The sequence below is a fragment of the Mastigoproctus giganteus genome, chromosome 1 (assembly GCF_048544385.1).
Source record: "Mastigoproctus giganteus isolate SK-2022 chromosome 1, ASM4854438v1, whole genome shotgun sequence".
Lineage (NCBI taxonomy): Eukaryota > Metazoa > Arthropoda > Arachnida > Uropygi > Thelyphonidae > Mastigoproctus > Mastigoproctus giganteus.
This window is the reverse complement of record NC_143575.1, coordinates 159967015-159992468: the sequence shown is the minus strand read 5'-3', so window position 1 is coordinate 159992468 and position 25454 is coordinate 159967015. Positions and strand designations below refer to the sequence as shown.

Genomic DNA, 25454 nt, shown 5'->3' with positions numbered 1-25454 from the left:
TAAAAGGCAAAGGAATGGGTTTTAATTTCAGAAAAGGAAATTATGATGCCTTAAGGTACTACATGGCCTCCATTAACTGGGTAGATATCGTGCAGAAAATGAATACATTTGAACTGTGGTACGCTTTTAAAACATTAATCACAGATGCCTTGAATGCGTATATACCATTAAAAAAAAAAATACTCCACGAGAAGGGTTCCAAGTTGGATGAATAGTGAAGTTGCCACATTACTTGAGCAGAAAAAGGTGGCATGGAAAGTTACAGAGCAATAAAAAGTACTGAAGCCTATACCAGCTACAAGGTGATGTGTAATAGAGCCACAGAAAAGGTTCGACAGGCAAAGGCAGTTTATGAGAAATCACTAGCAAATAGGGGGGGGGGGAGAGATAAAGAATTCTTCACATATATAAATGCCAAGAAGAGCAGGCCCTTTACGTAAAGGAGAGAGGATAGTATTAAATACACCAGCTGCCGTTGCAGATGAACTCAACAGTTATTTTGCATCGATATTTACAAATGAAAAACCTTTTGTGGCAATGGGAAATTGTGGGAGCGAAGTTAAAAAATATATAATTAATGATATTGAAACTTCGCGAGATTATTTAATGAAAAAACTTTCGAGCCTACAGACCAGTAAGGCTCCTGGAGTTGATGGAATATACCCAATAATCTTAAGGGAGGCGGCAAGTGAGTGCACTGAACCATCGAGGCTAATTATGCGAGCATCACTAGACTCTGGGGAGATTCCCTTGGATTGGAAAAGTGCAAAAGTATCTCCCATACATAAGGTTGGCTCTAAAAGTGAAGTTGGAAATTATCGACCTGTCAGTCTGACTTCAGTAGTAGGGAAAATCATGGAGGCAATGATCAAGGGTGGAATTCAGGATCATTTGGATCGAATTCGCTATTTCGAAAGGGTCACTCACGAGCTGGATTTAGGGAATAATTTCGACATTGTTTATTTAGATTTCAGCAAAGCTTTTGACTCAGTCCACATGAGCGGTTGCTTTATAAGCTGGAACAGGTTGGAATCACTGGGAAAATCCTTAGATGGATAGAAGGATGGCTTCAGGGCAGGAGGCAGAGGGTTGTGATAAATGGTTATTCCTCAGATTGGGTTGATGTAAGAAGTGGGGTTCCCCAAGGATCAGTATTAGGACCACTGTTGTTTTTAATTTTCATAAACGACATTGATGAAGGGATAGAGGGCGTGATGTCTAAATTTGCAAATGATGTTAAAATTGGTAGAGTAGTTAATTAAAATTGGTAGAGTAGTTAATGATCACTGTTAAGCTGAGCTTCTTCAAAGAGACCTAGATAGACTGCAGGAATGGTCAGAAAAATGGCAGCTATGCTTTAATCCAACAAAGTGTCAAGTATTACACCTGGGAAACAGTAATCCCAAAATAACTTATTCACTTGATGGAGTTCAACTAAACCCGGTACTGGAGGAAAGGGACTTGGGTGTTACGATACAGTCAGACATGAAATTCTCTGAGCATTGTAAACAGGTTGCAAGGAAGGCCCATGGTATCCTATCGATGATCTATCGAACTTTTGCAAGTAGAGATAGGAACATGATAATCCCATTATATAAGGCTTATGTTAGACCACACTTGGAATACTGTGTTCAAGTATGGAGACCGCACCTAAAGAAAGACATCAATCTTCTTGAAAGGGTGCAAAAACGGGTAACTCGCCTGGTGAGATCTGCAAAAAGGCGTCCTTATGAAGAAAGACTTTGAATATGTGGGTTGCAGAGTTTGGAAACTAGACACCTTAGAGGAGATTTGATTGAGGTGTTTAAGACTCTGAGAGGCATCAGTAAAATGAATGAGGTCGAAATTTTCAAGATTATAAATGATGCTAGAACCAGAGGACATAAATTCAAGCTACGGGGGTATCAAAAGTATCAAAGTATTTTTTTTGTAGTTTACTGGCGGTTTCCAGGGTGTCCCCTATGTCCGCCGTTCGTTAAGCTTAATTGTGTGCCAGCAGAATCGTTTTTTTTTGGTTCATCTAATTAAAATTTAAGTTTAAAGTTAAGTTTAAAGTTGAAGTTTAGATCAAATCGTTTGAATGTGTTTTAGTTAATTTAAGTTAATGTTTAGTGTTTAGTTTTAGGTTAGGGTTAAGTTAAGTTTGAGTAAAGTTTAAGTTCTGTTGTGTGTTTAAGTTGAGTGTTAGTTAATTTAGTGGGCAAGTTTGGGTTTGAGTTAAGTAATTATGAAGCTGGTTTTGACATTAGTGTAGGTTCGGTTTAGGTTTAAATTTAAGTTATAGATGAGTTTAAGTTTAGGTTGTAGTTTAGGTTTAACTTTAAGCTTAGATTTGAGTTACTGTTTAATTAAAGTTATAAGTTTAATTTATGGTTGATGTTTCCTAATTTAATTTAGTTTTAAGTTAAGCTGAAGTTAAGTCGGGTTTGAGGTAGAGTTAGGTTTAATTTAATTTTAGTTTAAGTTTAGGTTGAATGTAAGATTTAAGATTTGAGTGTGATTTATAATTATAGTAAGTATTTAGTGAGTGATAAGTACGCGAGCCTTTACGGAATTTAAGTTATCTATCGTGGTTACTATTTATAATTGTCATTAGTGTGTGTAATGTGTTGTGTATGTTGTTTGTGGCTGGCATCTGGCATTTAGCAGCAGGGGGCCGCGGAGAACTAGTCCCGACCCCCCGCTCCCGTACCGCGCCACGAGGAGGCAGCCAGATTCTCTTTTTTTTTTTTTTTTTTTTCCTCCTTTCTCCCTTCCTTTAACTCCCTTCCTGCTACGGGGGTAAATGTTTAGATTGGACTGCAGGAAGTTTTATTTTAGCCAGCAAGTTATAAATTACTAGAATAAGTTGCCTTCATGGGTGGTAGAGGCTGACAGTTTGGGGAAATTCAAGGGTCATCTGGATGGTGCCTTTGGGTAGGGGAGGTGCGTGGGATGATAGGTTTAATTTCCTTTTTTTTATTAATTATTATTATTTATTTATTTTTACTTTTATCATTGTTTTGTTCGGATATTTTATTTTATTTTATTTATTTATTTATTTATTTTTTGGCTGGTGCAGCATAAGCCATAGGCTTTCTTGTGCCATGCGGCTATTACTAATACTAAATAATAATACTAACTAGTTAGTATGTACATATTAATTATTCCGATTGTCACCTATATTCTTCCTATATCATTTAATTTTTTAATTGGTAAGGCAATAAAGGGTAAATTGTGCTTAATATATCTTTACTTTTATAGCCTGTGGATAATATTCCTCCTATTTTCGCTAATTAGAATTGCTGTTTAATAGAATTAAAATTCAATTCACAAAAGTGATCACAATGACTGGTGCTTACTACACATACACATCGTATAGTGAAAGGTAGTTTACTATGGTGAGTCCATCGTAACATGATTTGATTGTACACTGAACCAATTGTAAAGTGGGGGTCCACTGTATTTTTAACTATTTACGTGAAACTTCGCATAATTGGGGCAGCTGCTTAATCGGGCTAAAATTCCAATGTCCCAATGTGTCTGAAATAACCGGAATCTATTGTATTTAAAATTTGTCATAATCGACTGAAATTAAAGCCGCGATTGAGTGGTAGATTGCAATTGACTTGTTGGCCACGCCTGCACTACAGGATTGACATGTTGGTATACAATGACAGTAACTTCATATCCTATTTTCAATGAATCCCTCAAAGGAATCGTTATTACAGGCTTTTTATATATATATATATATATATATATATATATATATATATATATTTCCATGTTATTTTTTAATGTCTAAAGGCTTGAGTCATTAATAACAGTGCACCAAAAAGAATTGTATTAAAATGAAGCAAACTAACAAACAGGAAAAATTACAAGAATTTATTTACTTAAGTTTAAATAATTATAAGTTATTGTGTGCTGAATACTTACCCAAATCACCTTGTTTTTGCTTCCAATCATCACCTCTATCTTCATTATGAGATCCATGGATGATATCTTCATTATTTCTCCTCTTCAGTATCAGATCAACCTTTTGTTCACTATAATGAGGTCTAAGATCCTCATCCTGTTTTGTTTTTGACAACCAGTCATCATTATCACTGTGGGCCTCATGACTAGATTTCTTTTCCATTACAGAAAAGACACGACTTTTAGAGTGCTTGTTTGTAGCACTACTTTCCATATTTAACCTCCGGTGAAATTCTCTGTCTATACTATGAGACCTTCGAGACCTAGAGTTATCTGAATGGCTGGCGGATGTTGAGAAAATTCTACTTTCTGCCTTATCCCTCTCTGTGTACCTGCCTGTTGATTTCTGTTTCTCTCTCTTCTCTCTGCTTAGAGATCGGTGTGTATGACTCTTCAAGCATTTACTTGAATGAGAAAGATCATTTCTCAGACTTCTTTCTGTTCTTTTACCATTTCTTTTTTTAAATTCCTTGACATCACTGCCTTCAGAATGTGGACATGGTTTCTTTCTTTTACATGTATGTTTCAATTTCCTAATTTTTCTACAATCTTTATGATCCTCCAATTTCCTTGGAAGTGCAGTCTTTGTCAGCATTTTAGAACTGATTTCTGTATCAGTGGCTCTTACTTCTGAACTTTTCTCATTCAAACTGGTCTGGTAATTTTCTTTATCTGCAGATCTGATTTCTCCAATTACCTTTTGCAACTTCATGGATGAGGGTTTGGTTTCTATGGAATTATTCAGATTTAACTGTTCCAGTTCTCTCATCTTGCTGTATTTGCTTCCACTTGTGGTATACTGTCTTTTCTGAAGCAGTTTTCTTGGATCGCCAACAACCTCATGCATAGAGGATTTATCATCCAAACGTTCCCCTTGATTTTTTTTTTTATCTGCAGATTTTGTGTTTTCATTAGTGTTTTGCAGTTTAAATGCTGAAGGTTTGGCTACTATGGAATTATTCAAATTCAGCTGTTCCAACTCTCTCATCATGGCATACTTGCTTCCACTTGTGGTAGACTGATTTTTCTGAGGCAGTTTTACTGGATCGCCGATGACTTTGGGCATCGTGGCTTTGTCACCCAATTGTTCCCCTAGATTTTCATTTTTATCTGCATATTTGGAGTTTTCATTTGGGTCATGCAGTTTAAATGCTGAAGGTTTGGTTGCTAGGGGATTTTTTATGTTCAACTGTTCCAATTCTCTCATTGTGGCATATTTACTTCCACTTGTAGTAAGATGAATTTCCCTAGATGATTTAACTAGATTACCAATGGTTCCACATATCGCAGCTTTATCACTCACCTTTTCTCCTTGATTGTCTCTTTTGATTTCAGAATCAAAGCATTCTTTTGAATTTTGAAGTTCAGTTTCTGAAGGTGGTGTGGATGCTATGACATTATTCTCATGTAACTGTTCCAATCCTCTCATTATGGCATATTTACTTCCACTTGTAGCAGAATGACCATTCAGAGATGTACTGGATGAATCGCTGATGGCCTCTGACAATGAATTACATTTTCTATTAACTGACCCACTATTCTCTTCTGCTTTAGAAGATGGCTGTTTCTTATTTTCACTCGACAAGTTTTTGGAACTTTTGTCCTTTTCATTCTCATCCAACTCTCTCTTTTTAGAATTTACTTCAGATGAGTCATTAACAGTTACAGGCATAATACTGGATACTCTCTTTATATCTACTGTTTCTAATTTTCTTAGAAGGGAATATTTAACTCCTGCTGTGGTTAGGTGTGTTTTTGCTGACGTACTGACAATGTTTTTCTGTCTGGAATGATTAGATTTTGAATCACTTTGTGTTTCATCAGCTGCATGATCACTAATTTCATTTAATATTTTTTCATTACTTTTTTCATTTTTATCACACCTCAAAGATTGACTAATTCCACAAGTTGGTTTCTGAGAAGATATCTGAACTTTATCACTTTGGATTTCTCTTTTTAATTGTGGTGTTTCCGGACAGTAAGCAGTATCATATATACTGGTGAGATCGTCACAATTCTGTGGGTAATGTTCACAGGTTTCAATTGATTTTTGTAATTCTTTGAAGTGACTTCTGTAATATTTTTCAGTGGTAAGAAATAACTGTTTTTTCCCGAAATTAGACTGTAGAATATTGCACACCCTATCAAGCAGTGTAATATGGTCTTTCTGCAACTGCACAGATTTTGATGCCTGAAATATTTTACCATAAGATGGAAAGTGTCTCACCTATGAAAGAAAAAAGAAAAAAGCAAACAAGGCATTTAAAAAGAAAGTTACACAACAAACAATCCTGTCAGCATAAATATTTTTATTTTAGGAAGAACAAAACAGTACAAATCCTTTTCAAATGCATACATGTAGTTAAATCCAGTTTAGATGTACATACAAAGAACATAGCAGAGCAGATTTAAGTTACCTGAGTGACACCTCAGCAACGTTTTAATCAAATCCAGCATTAAAATTATAGTACCACCCCCTTCAACACAATTACTTGGAATAATCCATTATATGCAGTTCTTTCACAGGACATTCATCATCTCTAGTAAAAGCTACAAGCTGCAATGGTTGGGTATATTCCAAGTATAAACAGTTCAGATTTTTTTATACTGTGGCATGCATTTATGAATGCATGTCAGAGATTGTTACTAATATCATTCTGGAATGGAAGGGGCAATTCATACAGGGAAAAATTGCACATGTATTATACACTGTCAATAATGACGCAGTTTTTAATTTAATAGCGTAACCACAGTCATATTACAATTTTCATAAACGATTACAAAGGTACTTAAATTATTTTGTTAATTTCTTCACCACTTATATAGTACATATTTTTTCGTATTCGTACAGGTCACTGTACGATTATATATTCGTACAGGTCACTGATGAAAAAAAGCCGTGAATTAGGGTTGAAATTGAAAGTGTCTGCAATTCTGCCCAGACACGATAGGAGGGAGTATATGATGAGAGCCCTGTCAATCAATTCGGCCCTGGAAAGATTGTGCAGGGCTCAAGGGGTAGAATTTTTTTCAGCCTGGTCTGTACTTGTTAACAGGAGAGACTGCTTCTACAGGGATGGGATACACTTAAATAGAAAGGGTGCAAGAATGTTTGCTGATGCTATCGAGGCAATGTTAGGTGGGTCGGAAAACTGCTAGATTGGGGGGATACAAGGACTAATAGATTAACAGTAGCCACTGGCAGAGGTGAAAGTGATTCTTGCACTGCTTCTATTGGAATGAGCCGCAGCCTGGAAAATAAGATGCAGGATATTTCAGAGACTGCTGGGAATCATTGGGGTACAAGTAAACACATGGGTTGTGTTAGGGTAGCTAAGAAAAAGAACAGGTGCATGTATACTTGTGTGTACACCAATGCTAGGAGTTTAGTAAATAAATTTGATGAATTTGAGGTGTTGCTCAAAACATCAAAGGCAGATATTGTGGGGATTTCAGAGACGTGGTGTCACACAGATATAAGAAATGCAGAACTGGAATTTGGGGAGTACAATGTCTACAGGAAGGATAGACAGGATAGGAAGGGAGGAGGGGTTATGCTATTAGTTAAAAAACACATAAAATCCAAGGAAGTGAAGCCAGTCGACATCGCTGGACAGTGCAGTGTCGAGTCAGTTTGGTGTGACATAAGCATTGGGAGATCAAAATTGAGAGTAGGAGTGTGCTATAGGCCTAATGACTCTGATGAGTATAATAAGAAACTGTTCGGAGAAATAGAGTGGGCCAGTAAATCAGAGAGTCTTATAATGGGGGATTTTAATTTCCCAGATATTGACTGGAATTTGGGGGCTGGTCACTCACACAGTAGCAAGGCTTTTGTGGATTTATTGGATGATTGTTTTCTACATCAGCATGTTCGGGAGGCAACTAGAGGGAGTAATACTCTTGATTTGATTATCAGTAGTGATTCTTCATGCATTAAGAATCTGCAGATAAATGAACCACTTGGTGGCAGTGATCACAGTGTGCTGAAGTGGGAGTTACTCAAAGAGGTAACTACCATTAGGGGTAAAGGGAAGGGGTATTGCTTTCGTAAAGGCGACTACAATGGACTGAGACAGTATTTAAATTCTATACAGTGGGATCAACTGATGATATTGCCAACAGCAAATTCAAAATGGGAAGCATTCAAAGAACTTATCGTGGAAGCTACTAGGCTTTACATACCAACTAAGAAATATTGTTCAAGGTTTAGGCCTAAATGGTTGTCAGATGAACTAATGAGGCATATGGCAGAGAAGAAAAATGCATGGGATACATACAAATTAACACGTGACACGGACGCCTATGATAGATACAAGTTGATCTGTAACCAAGTTACAAAGGAGGTTAGGCAGGCGAAGGCAGATTACGAGAGATCCTTGGCAAGGGATGCGAAGAAAAACAGCAAAGAGTTCTTTACTTATGTAAACTCTAGAAGGAAGGGGATGAATCAGATTGGTCCACTTGAGATCGATGGGTCAACTGTTGATGACCCTGCTCGGGTAGCTAACAAACTAAATGAATATTTTGCATCGACATTCACACATGAGGAGTTATTCAGCGAGGGGAATGCCAGAGGTGTATTCAACTCTAGCAGTAAGCTAGAGAATCTTGTAATAACTGAGAGCAAAGTGGAGGAGAAATTGTTGAAGATAAACACAAGAAAGGCACCTGGGGTGGATGGGATCTATCCAGTTATATTAAAGGAGGCAGCAAAGGAGGTAAGCAAACCCTTAGCCATAATTATGAGAGCTTCCTTGGACTCAGGGGAGGTACCCATTGACTGGAGATGTGCAAATGTGACCCCAATTCACAAAGGGGGATCAAAGGCTGACACAAGTAATTATAGACCTGTGAGTTTAACTTCTGTTCCCGGAAAATTAATGGAGGCACTGGTGAAAGAAGCACTGCAGGATCATCTAGACAAGACTTCAGTTATAGCTAGGACACAGCATGGTTTTGTTAAGGGGAAGTCTTGCCTGACCAATTTGATTGGATACTATGATGCAGTCACAAAAGAACTGGATGCAGGGAATAACTTTGATATTATATACTTGGATCTTAGAAAGGCTTTTGATACTGTTGCACATGGAAGACTGCTGCACAAATTGGAGCAGTGTGGCATTGGAGGCAAGTTGCTGCTATGGATAAAGGGGTGGTTGAGGGGGAGAAGACAGAGTGGTAATCAATGGACACTGCTCATCGTGGACTAATGTTATTAGTGGAGTCCCTCAGGGTTCAGTATTGGGGCCTTTATTGTTTTCTGTATTTATAAATGATATTGATGATGGTATATCAGGCTTAATGTCCAAGTTTGCAGACGATACGAAGGTTGGCAGGGTTGTCAAGGACACTACTGACACTATGCTGCTGCAACAGGATTTGAAAGGTTGAGCAGATGGGCTTCGAGGTGGCAAATGAAGTTTAACATTGACAAATGTAAAGTACTACATATGGGAAACAGCAACCCCAGAGCAACGTATCAACTCTGTGGTACTACACTGACAGTGGTAGAGAATGAAAGGGACCTGGGGGTGGTGGTGCAGGCAGATATGAAGTTCTCTGAGCAGTGCAGACGAGCTGCAAGAGTAGCTCATGGTGTATTGTCAATGATATATAGGAATTTTTCTAGCAGGGATAAGGAGGTGATTATTCCCTTGTATAAGGCAATGGTCAGGCCACACCTAGAGTACTGTATACAGGCCTGGAGGCCTCATTTCAGGAAGGATGTAGAGCTGCTGGAATGAGTACAGAGAAGGGCAACTAGATTGGTGAATGGGACAAAGGGGTTCTCTTACGAAGAAAGGCTTAAGTTTTGCAAATTACAGTCTGGAAACTAGGCACCAGCGGGGTGATCTGATAGAGGTGTACAAAGCCTTGAATGGTTTGAGCATGCTCAATGCTGATGGGATTCTTCCTCTAGCTCAGAAAAATCACCTGAGAGGGCATAAATTCAAATTGAGGAAAGACAGATGTAGGATAGATGTGCGGAAATTTGCCTTTAGCCAGCGGGTGGTTGGTGGGTGGAACAGACTTCCATCCCTTGTCGTGGAAGTTGATAGCCTAAATAAGTTTAAGGCTCAGCTGGACAGGTATTTCGAACGAACAGAGGGGTGAAGTGGAAGTGGTTATTTTTATTTATTTATGTTACTTTTTTTTTTTTTTTTTGGCTGATGCTGCATAAGCTTGCTTTCTTGCATCAAATGCCTCTACTAATGCTAATATATTTCTTTAATATCAGCTCCCAATGAACAAAAGACTGCTGATAGAAATCTATGTGAGAAGGCACACATTCAAATGTTATCCTTACATCAGGCTACCATGCAGAAACTGCATTAATGGTTTTTTTTTTTTTTTTTTTAAACAGTGAAAATCCAGTTAGATGGGTGTAGAATTTTACTTGCAATGGGTTAGTAGAAAATGTTCAACTTCAGCTCAACAGCTTAAACAGTGGGCCTTTGCTCAGTCAGCATGAAATGAATTTGACCAGAGTTGGGGGTGAACAGAGGAGGAGGAGCAGCAGCATACAGTTAACAGGGTGTAGGTTCCTTGCCCCCATTATATTTTCCTAATTACAGTTATGCATTAAATATTAAATAGAAATTTCTTTTAGGGAAAACAAAATCATTTTCGAAATCTTAAAAAATTGTAATCATAAAAATAAACAGTATTCATAGAATAGGTAATATTAAAACAAACTCATATGACATGAACCAGCGTGTGACAAAGATATATAATGATGACAAATGATATTATTGGCAAAAAGATCTATATATTCAAAAAATTTCATCATTCACTTCACAAATATGTGGTCTTAGTTTCAGTCCCAGTGATGTTCATCTCCACCTATAATCTTCCAAGCCCCACTTAAAACTACTCATCTACTCATCCCAGATGACTTAATAATTCACTATATTATTGACTCCTTTTGCTTCAAAAGTGGTACTGGTGCATATTCCTCTCAGATATTTATCTGATATTTCTAATTGGGAATCTCGTTTGGCTTAAAATCTCTCTACACTATTCTGTCAAATTCATTTGTTGCCTCTATCACTCTCCTAACTCCACTAATCACTTTGGTTTCCTTTCTTTGAAACTCAACACTTTCTACAGTAACTTTTCTGACAATGAGGCAATTTTCATTTATAACTTCCATGTTCACAACTACACCTAGCTTCAGTTTTCTAGCTACACAGAGCCAGCTGATCAAAATTCCAAAGCTTTTACAACCGTAATGACCTAATACAAGCTTAACAGAATATCAAACAATCCTAACAACATGTCTAACCCCTTGCTGTTGTTGTTGTTAGATTTGTTGTTGCATCAGCAACTTAGGCTATCATCATCATCATCATCAGCCATTTTCAATCCACTGGCAGGATGAAGGCCTCTCCAGCAACTTTCCAGTTCCTTCTGTTTTGAGCACTGGCCATCCATTTACTACCCACAAATTTATGAATTTCATCTATTCATCTCTGCCTTTGTCTTCCACGTTTTCTTCTAGCTCCTTTTGGGTACCATTCTGTTATTTTCTTAGTGCATCTGCATCATGTCTTCAAGCTGTGTCCTGCCCAAGACTATTTTAGTTCTTTAGTTTTGATAAGAATGTAATTTACTTGAGTTTGCTAGCTAATCCTGTGTTTCTCTTCTTATCTAACAGTCTGATTCCCAATATAATTTGTTCCATTCTTCGCTGTGTAGTTCTCAGCTTCTCTTCCATTCTTTTGGTGAGTGCCCAAGTTTCACTTCCATAAGTCATGGTGGGGAGTATACATTGGTTCATTATTTTACAGCGCCTCCATAGCCAGGTGGGCAGGAGCAGCAGTGCGTACCACAAGTTTCTTGATTAGACCGGGGTTCAAGCCCATGACCACCGAATACGGAAAGGTCAGAGAATGACCACAGCATATCCCCGAAGCAATATGGCCTTAGTTGCTAATGCTCCTAAAAACCAAATAACATAAAATAACATAACATAATTTTACGTTTCAGACAAACTGGGATATTGCTTTTCAGTATGTGACTATATTTCCTGAATGCTATCCATCCAAAATTTATTCTTCTCTTGACTTCCAGCCATTTATCATTATTACAGCTAATAACTTGTCCCAGATAAGTATATGACTCCACCTTTTCAATTACTGCTCCTTCAATCATTATATCCCTTTCTGTGGCATACTTGTTCATCATTACTTTTGTTTTAACCATATTCATCTTTAGTCCAAAATCCTTACTAACTGTGCATAACTGATTAAGATTTTCCTTTAATTCTTTGGGATCGTGGCTTATGACCACAATGTCTCTGCAAATCGTAAATGTTTAGGTACTCTGTTCACATTGACTCCTTTCTGCGACCAGTCTAATCTTCTGAAAGCGTCAAGGGCAGCAGTAAACATCTTCGGAGATATTGTGTCTCCTTGTCGAACTCCTTTCTTGATTTTAAATTTCCTACTATCTTTGTCTAGTCTAATAAAGGAGGTAGCATTCTCATATATTTTCTTAAAAATCATAATATGTGGGGTATCTATGCCTTGTCTTTCCAATGCCCGAAACATTGCCTTATGCTGTATGGAGTCAAATGCCTTTTCATAATCCACAAATGTTGTTTTATATTCATTTGTTTTCTCCATTAGCTGTGATATTACGTGAAGGTGATCCATAGTTGAGAATCCTGTCCTAAAGCCAGCTTGCTCTTTTGGTTGATTCTCATAAAGTATTCTTTCTAATCTGTTAGTAATGACCCTTTTGAACAACTTGTAGATGTGGGATAACAAGCTAATTGGTCTATAATTTCCGATTTATCTCCTTTCTTATGCAGTAAAACTATGATTGCATTATTCCACTGTTTAAGCGTCACACCTTTTCTAATGCACTTTGTGAAGAGTCTTGCCAGTTTTTGTGTCTCTTCCTCCCAATTTTAACGACTCTACAGTAACTTCATCTTCCCCCGGGGCTTTCTGATTCTTCATTTTCTTCAATGCATGTTCTACCTCATCAGAAAGAATATTGGGTATGTCGTATGTGTTGCTAATTTGCAATCCATCTTCTCCACTGCTGGCATCATTCCCTCGCTCATTGTATAATTCTCTATAGTAGTCTTCTGCTATTTGAATTATGCCTTCTCTGCTGTTTATAAGTACACCATTGCTATTCTTCAGTTTCAGTATCATTTGTCTTTCTGTATTACTGCTCATGGCTGCTGATTTAAATCCTTTGTTTTCCCTTAATGCTTGTTCTACTTTTCTTGTGTTAAATCTTCTTATATCTTCTCTGAGTCTCTTTCTAATTTAGGCTATAATGCACTAATCATTGTCTAATATTTTCTTCCATTGTCTTACGTGTGATATGGTTTAGATAATGTGATATTTATTTATCAATTTTAGAAAGAGAAAAATGTCATCCATGTCTTCCCGATCTCCTAGAACACACTGTAATGATAACTGGTTGCATTTATGAAAATGAGAGGAGAAAGTAGTTTTCCATTCTTTTAGATATAGCGGGCAATCTATGATTATATGTTTTATTGTTAATAAGTATAAGCAGTTAGTGCATTGTGGAGGGGCATCATTTGTTAGTAGGTAGCAGTGAGTTAGGAATGTATGCCCTATGCATAATCTGGCTAGTATGGTTTCTTCCTTTCTGTTTCATCCCAGACTGGATTGCCACTGTTTGGGTTCTCTCTTGATTTCAAGAAGTTTATTATTTGTTTGATCTTTCCACATGTATATTCACTGTTTTTTATGTCTATTTTATAATCTGTTTTATGATCAGTATTTATGTCTGTTTTATGATCAGTATAAGGAGTCCTGAAATTAGATGACATCATATTTGTAGCAATTTTAGCAGCTAAATCTGCCTGCTCGTTTCCTGGTATTCCAATGTGTCCAGGGATCCAACTAAACATTGAGCTTTCCATGAAGTTCTAACAACTGTGGCCAAATTTTCTGTATCAGAGAAGGATGACTAGGGAAGGATTTACACTGCAGAGCATTAACGAGTCCGTATATATGATGGATTGAGGCTTCTTTTATATTCTCAAAGAATACCATATAACTCTGAGGTATAAGTACTGCATTCTGATGAGAGCTGTCTGGAGATCATGGCATTTGGTAGTGCTACAGCTGTACCAACTTGACTACCAGTCTTGGATCCATATGTATATAGGATGTTTCAAAATTGGTGGTCAATAATTTAAAGGCGAACTGTACAGACTACAATATGCAAAAAGAGCCTAGTAAACATGGGTCCTTAAGTGAATCGTTTGATATATTGCACATTTCTAGTTGGCATCCACCGTTGACAAGGTGAACTGTACAGAGTCGGGGTCCACCGACTTTTTTGTTTGGGTTAGGTTATGCTCATTCTCTCCCTTTCCCCCTTTCTCAATGCTCTGAGACATAGCAGGCATACTATTACTTGTCAAAGGATAGTCAACATGGAAAGAGGTTACAGAAACAAAGAGTGGTAAAGCCAACGGCAGTGCACTCGAGGATGCACATTTGTACCAAGAAGCATTTCCCCGCTGAATACAGCCCAACAGGCACACATTCATCAGGGTACATCAATGCCTTAGAGAACATGGGTGCTTCGCATATTGAGTACAAGCAGGTAGGCCCAGAAGCATAACACCTGATGTTGAGGAAAGGGTGCTCCAGGAACTTCAACAAGGAGGTTGCTCTGCAGAGGTTACTGAGTCATTGCAGTGTGTGGCAAATTTTAAATCGCCAATTACTGTACACCTACCATATCCAGCATGTAAAAGGTCTCAGCAATAAAAACTACCTTCCCAGAATGCTCCCATAGTCAATGGCAGATCTTAACAGAAAATGTGCATTATCTCGAAAACAGTTCATTTGCGGCCCAATGTTCACTGGGACTTTTTTGCTTATTTTAGTTTGTACTTTTCACCTTTAAATTATTGACCATCCTTTTTGAAATAACCCTGCATATTTGAAATAAACTTCTAAACTCAGTCGAGTGAGCCATATGTATTTGCCTAATGCTGATATTTGGAAGGTTATTCTTTCCCCTTGCTGCTGAAAATATCAATAAGTATCAGGCATCTGCCATGGCTGGGTTTCCATGCTCGTATCCTGAAGTGTGTTAGTGAAATTCAGGTCCCAGTTTGTGATTAGAGCTTGAAGCCTAATGCCAGATGGTTTGTTGAACCATGGTTTACGTTCATAGAGGTGTCTCCATTTTGACATGAAGAGATATTGTCACATGGGATGTGACAATATCTCTGTCACTGCTGATTTTGGCTGCATAATTTAGTAGCAGAACTTGTCGCCGAAGGTGTAGTGGCAATTCATAGGCTTTGGTACAGAGGTTTAAAATTGGTGATGTGTGAAAAGCCCACAGTGCAACTCATAGTGCACTATGATGTACGGGATCAAGCGACTTCAGGCTGGCTGAGTCATGTGCAGGAGACCCATAGTCCAACTGGGATCTGATCAGTGAGCAGTAGAGGTAAAACATAGATGTAACAACACGTAACGATCTGCACCCAATGATATAGAAGAAATGACTCTGAGAAGATTTAGTTTTCTAAGACAACTTGTACATATGTTTTATATGTTCTAGAAAGTTTAATTTTTTTATCAAGTATTAATCTAACCAAAGGTTAGATTCTCAGTGTCAAAATCTGTGCAACTCCATTAATAACATTTGTCCATGAAGAGCAGTGTCCACCGTTTTCTCCCATTCAACCATCCCTTTACCCAAAGCAGTAACTTGCCCTTAATTTCGCACTGCTCCAATTTATACAGCAGTATTTTATGTGCAACAGATTTCCTGAAATCTAAGTATATGATATCAAAATTATATTTTGCATCCAGTTCCTTTGTGACCACATCATAGTATCCAATCAAAGTGGTGAGAGAGGACTTCCCCTTAGCAAAGCCATCCTGTGTCTGAACTATAACTGCAATCTTCTCTAGATGATCCTGCAATGCTTCTTTAACCAGTGACTCCACTGCTTTCCCTGGAACATAGGTTAAGCTAACAGGCCTGTACTTATGTTAACTTTTGATCCCCTTTGTAAACTGGTGCCACATTTGCACATCCCCAGTCCACAGGGACCTCCCCTGAATCCAAAGATGCTCTCATAATTATGGCTAAGGGTTTGCCTTACCTACTTTGCTGCCTTCCTTACTATAATTGGATAGATCCCATCCACTTCATCCACTTTTTATGTTTATATTGAACGATTGCTCTTACACTTTTCTCTCAGTTATCACAAAATCATTTAGCTCCCATCCAAACCATCGATATTAACGATGTGATCCATTATTTGTTTTAATGTTTGGTCTTCATTCAGTCAATTTTTTAGGTCCAGTCTGTTTTTCTCTCTCCAATTTCATTTTTTCAGAAAGACGGGACATCCTGTGTCCATGACATCTGCATACAGATCTATGATTGGTTCATCCAGCTTGATACTGTTATCTATATTCATGTTCATTAAGTTTGACTGTCTACTACTGAAGTGTCAGAACTGTAACTGGTGTTTTGTTAGCATGATCTACCGCTCCCCGTTCCTTAAAAGGCTGCTGTCAAGTTGAGAATATTGCTCAGGCCCAATCCAAAATAGAGATGGTTGATGAAACTGCTACATCGGTTTGTGCCAGTGCTGACTGATATTTTTTGTTGTTGTTGCATAGATATGTTTTTATGCAGTAAATATACAGGTAACCATCATTTATGACAGAGTTCCGTTTCTAAAGAAATTGCAAAAAAAAAAAAAAAAAAAAAAATCAGTGTAAGATGAACATTCCAAGGCCTCTCTCAAAATTGACACCAGCAATATAATATTATTATATTTCAAACGCTGAAATGAATGTAAAAACAGCATTTTTATAAATATAAATCAATTAAATATAATAGAGTATAAAAATAACCAAACTAAATTTAATCAAATAAAAAAATTAAATTTTGTACATTTACTTTGACAATGTTTGAAGCTCAGACTGAATGTTTTTGTAAGTGCCACTGTTAAGGTTGCTGAATTGATCTTCTTCGAGAGTGGCATAATGCAGGGATTTTACTTCTGTGATAAAGTCCCTAGTTGAGTATCTTCCCTATTTTTGAAGAAAGTATGCAGTGTTGATTGTCAAGATTTCCTCTTTCTTTCTTTAAGAATCTCAGGATAAGGGCCAATGGATACAATTACACTACTTTTCACTTTTGCACTTTGCTCTCAGTCGTGGTCAATCTCACAGAGCTCATCAGTGATGGTCCACATGGCTGAAAGGATGTGCTGTAGATCCCTTGTATTCGTAGATTTTACAGGAGGCCCTATATCTTTTTCTTTCTTTCTCCTCCCTATATTGGCTTAGTTCTTTAGCCAGTTCTTCCAAGTCTTCATTGGAAAGCTGCTGTCCATGGCTATCCAACAGCTCTGTTACATCTTCAACTATAATCTCATCCAATCCCGCCTCTTGAGTAAGCCTACCAATGTCTTCAACAATGTTCTACATTGGCTCTAATCTTGTGAAGTCGTGCATAAGTCCCACAGGGGCTCACATCTGGTAAGTATGGGCTCGGCACACACCCAGGGTCCTGAATGGGAAATCATCCTTCTCTTTATCAGTGATTCCCTTCTACTTCTGACTCTCTCTCTCTCAAGGAAATTCAGATTTTTTTCCTTTGGCTGGTGCAGCATAAGCCTCAGGCTTCCTTGCACCATATGGCTAATAATAACTAGGGGGCTTTTCCCCCTGTTCGCTGTGCTAGCTTCTTTTGATTGTGTGTGTGTTTCTTCCTTAGCGATGTTTGTTTGTTATTTGGTTTTTAGGAGCATTAGCAACTAAGGCCATATTGCTCCGGGAATATGCGGTGGTCATTTCAACCTTTCTGCATCCTCCATATTTGGTGATCCCAGGCTCAAACGCGCCAGTTTAATCAGGAAGCGTGTGCTACACGCTGCTGCTGCTCCTGCCCACCTGGCTATGGAGGCGCCTTCCTTAGCTATGAATACATAAATACATTACATTACACATGGAAATCAAGAATGGTACCATGTGGTCATGTTAGCTAAATATAGCATGTGACCACGTTTAAACAGAAGCTTGTTTTACCACAGTAAAACTAGCTTCTGTTACGTATTTTAGTATTTGTTACGTATTGCCACATTATCTGCATCTCTCTTCTCCCATTGGCTGAATAAATATCACTAGGAGGAAAATTATTTTAATGTACAGAAAGATAATAAATTCTGGGAGAAGTTTGCACCACACTCCATTCAAACAGTTCACTGACTTTTCCTACCCAGCTGCATTGATGTTATTAACGCTCTCCAAAATGTCAAATGAGTGCCAATAATCCTTGATAGTTTTGTCTGACCTGTCCAAAACTCTCACCATTTCTATGAAAGTTTGGCAGAGGAAATAGGCTTTAGAGGTTGCTATTACCCCCTGATCAACTTAGTTGCAAAACTGAAGGGGTGTTTGGTGGCATATAAACAACATTTACATCCAGAGATGTTCTGGCTTTAGCAAGTCTTGCAGCATGGCCAGAGGCATTGTCCAAGAGAAGAATAGCCTTGGCTGATAACTCATTCTCTTAACAAAAACGGGGCAGAGTAGGGCAAAAATAGTTTCTGTACCAATCCAAAGGGATCTCTTGTGTCAGCCAAGCCCTCCTGTTCCATTACCAGTAGACTGACAACATGGCTTTGTTTAGGCCCTTGATAGCACATGGTATCTGTGAATGGTATACCAAAATTGGTTTTAAAGTGCCAGAGATATTTGCATCCAGCAGAAGTATTAGCCTGCCTTTTGTAGCCTTGAAACCTGGTGAAGAGTGCTCTTCATGGGCAATGAAGGCTCATGATGGCAATGTCTTCCAATAAAGCCCGGTCTCGTCAACAATAAAAATGAACCAGGAAGATAATTACTCTCCTCTACAATGGCTTGAAACTCTGCAGCTGCCTCACCACTTAATTTCACAGAGCAGCAGTTACTTCAAGATTAAGTTACATGAACCATCCCTTGTTATCTAAAAAATGTCTCATCACTACCCTCTTTTTTCTTAAGATCTTCAAAAATTGACTTTTCCTTAGCAGTAATAACAGCTTGAGTCAGCGGAATGTTTTTTTTTTTTTGTTGATTTTGTTTATCCACAAAGAATGACAATAATTCCTCCATTTTTTCTAAAAATTTGCTTCTACTATAACTCACTTGCATCACACTTACTGTCATAGCATGTTGTAATTACTTATTTTATCTGCACTTTTCATTATGGTACTGAAAGTTGATGGAGGCAATTTCATACTTCTAAACACATTAGGACGTACATGACCATCTTCCATTCTACGAATTACTTCCATCTTTTTTTCCAATGTGATAGATCTACGTGACCTTTTAGTCTCATTTACTTCACTTCTCTTACTAGACATGGTCACTCTTCTTTTATTAATTTAATCAACAATTTTTAATTAAAACTTACAAATTGACACTGTAGAATAGTGGCCCAAAACAATAGCACATCAAGCAAACAGTGTTCCTCTCCTCCTATCTCCAGCCGCATCAACCATGATTGGCTTAGATGGTAATAGCCCTCATCTCTGTTTGGCTGCCTGTTTCTTTACATCATATCAGGTATTTATAGTTGTGCATTTTTAAAATTTTTTTATAGTTTTTTGATATTATTGGCCTCATGCTTTCAAAACCATTGTTATTGTGACGTGCTGCAAAACAAACCGTCGGAAAATGAAGGTTCCTGTAATTTGATTCTTTGCCTTCCAATAAGTAACTTTCCACTCTATCATCAGTTTAATTGAAATGAGTCTGTCGTTAATATAATTCCCCTCCAGTAGCCTTTCCTTAATCCCGTGATCTATAATTTAACCCCAGGGGCTCTCATCTGGTGAGTATGGGCTTGGCACACCCAGGGTCCTGAGCTGGATATCATCATCTCTTTCTTGGTGATTCCCTTCTACTTTTAAGTCTCTCTCTCTCTCTCTCTCTCTCTCTCTCTCTCTCTCTCTCTCTCTCTCTCTCTCTCTCTCTCTCTCTCTCTCTCTCTCTCTCTCTCAGGGAATTTTTTTTTTTTTTTTTGGTTGGTGCAGCATAAGCCTCAGGCTTCCTTGCACCATGTAGCTAATAATAATAATGATGGCTACACCTTCCTTGCTACATCACCTTCAGACCAATATAGGTAACAGCCTCCTCGAAGCTCGACACACCTCAATTTTTCCTGATAATGTAATAATATACAGTGTGGCTAGTTTAATATATGTCGTCATCAGGCTTATGGCTGTCAGAGATGCCACCAACAAGATCAGATGTGTCATATCTGGGCTTATTACTTTTGAGGCTTCTTTTTCTGTTGAATGCAATAAATTTAAGCTGCCGATCTGCCAAAGCTGTCACAGGTTTGCAGATCCACTCTATATTCTAGGATATTTTCCCTGTTTTCCACAGTTCGCAGGACTTACAGTAAGCCGAGTATTTGCCTTGATGGTTCGAACGATGTGGTGTTTCAGCATCACAGTCCATTTTGTGTGGAATTTGAACCCACAGTTGGGCACACTGCATCTCGTAGACCAAAAGTTTGAAAGTCACCAAATTTTGACACTTTATAACATCTGATAGGGTTAGGAATATAGAATCACACACGGCAGTTGAGATAACAGCTTTAACACTGGAAGGTAAATTTGGTGTACCAAACATAGTAGTAGAAATAGTAATTGCAAATGATGCAAGAAAGCAAGCTCATACAGCATGAGCCAAAAAAAAAAAAAAAACTGTTCATTCATCTGTATGATGCAAGAATTTGTCTAGTTCTCCCTTGAATTTATTCAATCCATCCACTTCCACCACAACAACAGATGAAAGCCTGTTCTAACAATCAACCACCCTCTGGCTGAAGGCAAACTTCCACACACTATTCCACAACCAACCTTCTCAAGTTGAATTCATGCCTCCTCGTATGTAATCTCAAGCAAGTGGAAGAATACCATTCACATTCAGTTTACTCAATCCATTCAAGGCTTTAAACACCACAGTCAGATGGCCCCGCAGGTGCCTAGTTTCCAGAAGCTGTGGTCTGCAGAACTGAAACCTTTCAGGGTAATAGCACTTTTTTTTTCCTCTTCACCAATCTGGTTGTCCTTCTCTGCACTTGTTCCAGTAGTTCTACATCCTTCCTAAGAGGCCTCCAGACCAGTATACAATACTCAAGATACAGCCTAACCATGGTCTTGTAGAAAGGAATAATTACTTCCTTATACTTGCCAGCAAAGCTTCTGTATCACCTATATCACTAATAAAACCCCATGAGCTGTTCTGGCAGCATGCATGCATGCACTGCTCAGAGAATTTCATATCTGACTGCACAATTACCACTCCCAGATCCCTTTCATTTTCCACTACTGTTGATAAGTTACTCTGTGTTTACTGCTGCCCATATGAGTACCTTGCATTTGTCAATATTAAACTGCCATTTCTCATCCATTGACCCAATTTTCCTAGATCTTGTTGCAGTAGCTCACCCTGATTACTGTCATTAACCACACTGCCAACCTTTCTATCATCTGCAAATGTTGACATTAAGCCTGATATACCTTCATCAATATCACCGATAAATACTGAAAACAATGGTCCCAGACCTGAACCCTGGGGAAACTAATTAATAACATTAATCCACAAAGAGCAGTGCCCATTGATAACCACTGTCTTCTTCCACTAAACATCCGTTTATCCACAGCGGTAACTTGCCCTTAATGCCACATTGCTCCAGTTTATACAGCAGCCTTTTATATGCAACAGTATTAAAAGCTATCCTGAAATCCAAGTATTTGATGATATCAAAATTATTTTTTGCATCTAGTTCCTTTGTGACTGCATCATAGTATCCAATCAAATTGGTCAGAGAAAAATTCTCCTTAACAAAGCCATCCTGTGTTTGAACCAAAACTGAAGTCTTCTCTAAATGATCCTGCAATGCTTCTTTAACCTAAATGCTACTTTCCTTTCAGTTAACACAGTCATTTAGTTCCTCGTTAATGTTTGATAAACTTGTGGGTCTTCTCTAAAGAATTTTCTCTGGAACAGATGTTAAACTAATAGGTCTGTAATAACTCATGTCGCCTTTTGATCCCCCTTTATCAATTGGGATATATTTGCATTTCTCCAGTCAATAGGGGCCTGCCCTGAATCCAAGGATGCTCTCATATTATGGCTAAGTAGGGTGACTGGGTTTCCAAGGACATGTCCTCTTTTTTAAGATGTCCTCGGACATCCTCGTGGGTTTTTAAAATTTGTCCTCATTTGTCCTAGATTTCTATTTACAACTCGAGATTTACATTCACTTTAAATTTTTACACCCCCTGTATTCATTTAAGCATCACTTATAAGGATGTGAGTGATACCCAAACAAATAATGGTACATACAGTATGGGTACTTTTCTGTTATATCCACCATAACTGCTGCGCTATCGTCGGGTTTCATTAAATATCACAGACCACACGTGCTGTCATATCTACGTTAATGGAGAGCGTTACAGCTTACGCGGCCGCCAATAGATAGCGCAGAAATTACGGTGGCTACATTTTTTGAAGATGATATGAATGAGGCATACCTTTCATTCGCTCATTCATTCATGTCAGTCTTTCAAGAAAATAAAGAACTTATTGAAAGAGACTGTATTTCAATAATTGAAGTGCAGAAAATCCTTAAGACTGTTTTTCATTTGCTCAAGGAGAGGAAAACCAATAAATTTCTTCCATTAAAATTGTGCTCAATACTAAAAATTGCAACAGAAAAGGGTAAGGAAAATGAAGTCACATAGTCAAATCGAGAATTTGTGTGGCCGTACTTTAAAATATATTGAATCATGGTTAAAACCATTAGATGAGTTTCAAATCTTAGAATGGATCGATTTGGCAGAAATTCCTTCTTGGGACAATGTTCATTCCTGCTTAGAATATCTTTGTGAGAAGGGAGTCACAGTCGATGATGTAAAACTGTTTGATCAATGGCATAATTTAAAGTTATTCTTGGAAACACAACAAGAAAATGAGAAATGGAATACATTAACTGCAAATGAGAAATGGGTGATGTTTTTTAAACAATGTAAAACTTCTGAATTAACTTCAGAGTTACTAAAAATTGTACAATTCATCTTTTGTGTATTTGGCCACAATGCAAATGTTGAATGTGTATTTTCATTGATAAATAGTCAGTGGACAAAGAAAAGAAACCAATTAAAAATTGAAGCTGTTAAAGGAATATTATTTACTATATATAATATGCAAATGACATGTAAAGAATTTTACAACCACATAATTAATGAACCAAAAGTTTTAGCAGAAATTTTATCTTCAAGTAAATATTAATTTCAATGAATTATTAAATGTTTTTTTAAAAGAATACCTATTTAATTTATGTCAACAAAATTTATTTTGCCACTATTTTCTGTTTTTTATCTTTTGCAATAAAAAAAATTTATAGTCCTATTTTTGTATTCTTCCTAAAATTAATTTCTTCCTCTGCTATCCTAGTTTTCATAAAAAATATATAGTCACCCTATCCATTCTTCAAGGCTGTTCATTAATTTCATGGTATAAAATTCATGGAAAAAATAAGAAATTGATGAACTACTGTATAAGGAATGTGTTTTTTTGTCAAACTTTATAATTAAGTTCTGAATTATTAAAAATTATAGTATTTATTCCTTCTATATTCGGTCTTCATTGATGAACATTCAATGACCAAAAGGGAAGAAACCTGTTACAGTTTGAAGTAAATAAAGGCTTATTGTTTACTACACATAATATGGAAAAGAAATGCCAAGAATTTTAAGATCAAATAACTAAACAACCGAAAATCTTAGAAAATATTAATTTTTTAAAAGTATTAAGTGTATTTTTAAAAGAATGTCTGTTTTATTTTATCAGAAGAAATTTCTATTTTATCAATAAATCATATAACGTTCATAATTTTTTGTTAATAAAAAAGTTTAAAATGTCCTAGTTTTGTCCCTTTTTAAAAATGGGAATGTCCTAGTTTCTCTAAAAAATATATGGTCACCCTATGGCTAAGGGTCTGCTTACCTCCTTTACTGCCTCCAATAATATAATTCAATAGATTCCATCTGCCCAGGTGCCTTTTTTTATGTCCATCCTCAATAACTTCTCCTCTACATTCCTTTCAGTTAACACAGTCATTTAGTTCCTCGTTAATGTTTGATAAACTTGTGGCATTGTCTTCTCTAGAGAATTCCTCGTGTGAATGTAGACGCAAAATACCTATTCAATTTGTTCTAAACCTGAGAAGGGTCATCAACCGTTAACCCACTGATCATCAAGTGGCCTAATCTGATTCAACCCTTTCCTTCTACTGAGATTATAAGCATAGAAGTCTTTGCTGTTTTTCTTTGCATCCTTTGCCAAACATTTCTTGTAATCTTCCTTCGTTGCCTAACCTCCTTTGCGACTTGATTGCAGACTAGCTTATATATATACCATAGCCTTCTGTGTTGCCTGATAATTTATATGCCTCCCATGCATTTTTCTTTTCTGCCACAAGTCTCATTAGTTCATTTGACATCCATTTAGGGCTAAACCTTGAACAGTATTTCTTAGTTGGTATGAAAAGCCTAGTGGCATCCAAGATTAATTCCGTGAATGCTTCCCATTTAGAATTTGATGTTGATAACATCATCGGCTGGTCCCACTGTAGCCACCTTTATGAAAGGAAAAACCCTTCCCTTTACCGGCAATGGTAGTTACATCTTTAAGTAAATCCCACATCGGTACACTATGATCACTGCCACCTAGTGGTTCCTTTATCTGCAGACTTTTGATGTACGAATAACAGTGAACAACAAATTTTGGGTCATATCTTGTTACAGGCAAGAGAGAAAGTTTACTTTATAGATTTTGGGGTTCTATACATGGAAATAATGCATAAATTGACAGATTGGCTCTTGTTTTCAAGGTATTTTAATATTTATATTGCAGTACGATGTATCTACAAAATACCTGTATCAAACATGGGACCTTTTGAGAGTATTCAGCTTTGGGAGCATCCCTTTTCACCATCCAACAATAATCGGCTAACACTGCAGCTTCATTTGCTTTTGTATCTTTGTTCCATCACTGCAATGTCTTGATGGAAGCGCTCACCATCTTCATCGCTGAAGGCACAAAAATTTAATGGGAAGAAATCGAGGTTTAAGTGCAAAAAATGCATCTTCAATGACATGTTTCATCCCAGTTATTCATAAGTAATGAGATCTTACACAAGCTGCCCGTAGTTGCCGGCTTTAACATTTCCTAGAAAACCAGCCTCAACATTTCGAAAGGCTTTCCACACAGATTTCTTGCTATCACTAAGGACACCAAAATTTTTCATGAGCCCCAGTTTGATGTGGAGTGGTGGAAGCAAAACTTTATTTGGATCTACCAGAGGTTCAAATGCTACATTCATCATTCCAGGTGTTAATGATTTTTTTTTTTTTTTTTGAGGCCAACTCCTCTTCTCATAGTGCATAT

The 25454-nt window shown here is 37.4% G+C and overlaps 1 protein-coding gene across 1 annotated transcript in view; it reads right to left on the bottom strand.

Annotated features, from left to right (window-relative positions):
* LOC150091215 (uncharacterized) overlaps positions 1–25454 on the bottom strand; it is a 253561-nt gene that overhangs the window by 92954 nt on the left and 135153 nt on the right. Inside the window, exon 6 of the mRNA XM_090374761.1 lies at positions 3919–6184. Coding sequence (XP_090230887.1) covers positions 3919–6184 — 2266 coding nt within the window. The remainder of the gene's footprint in view (positions 1–3918; positions 6185–25454) is intronic.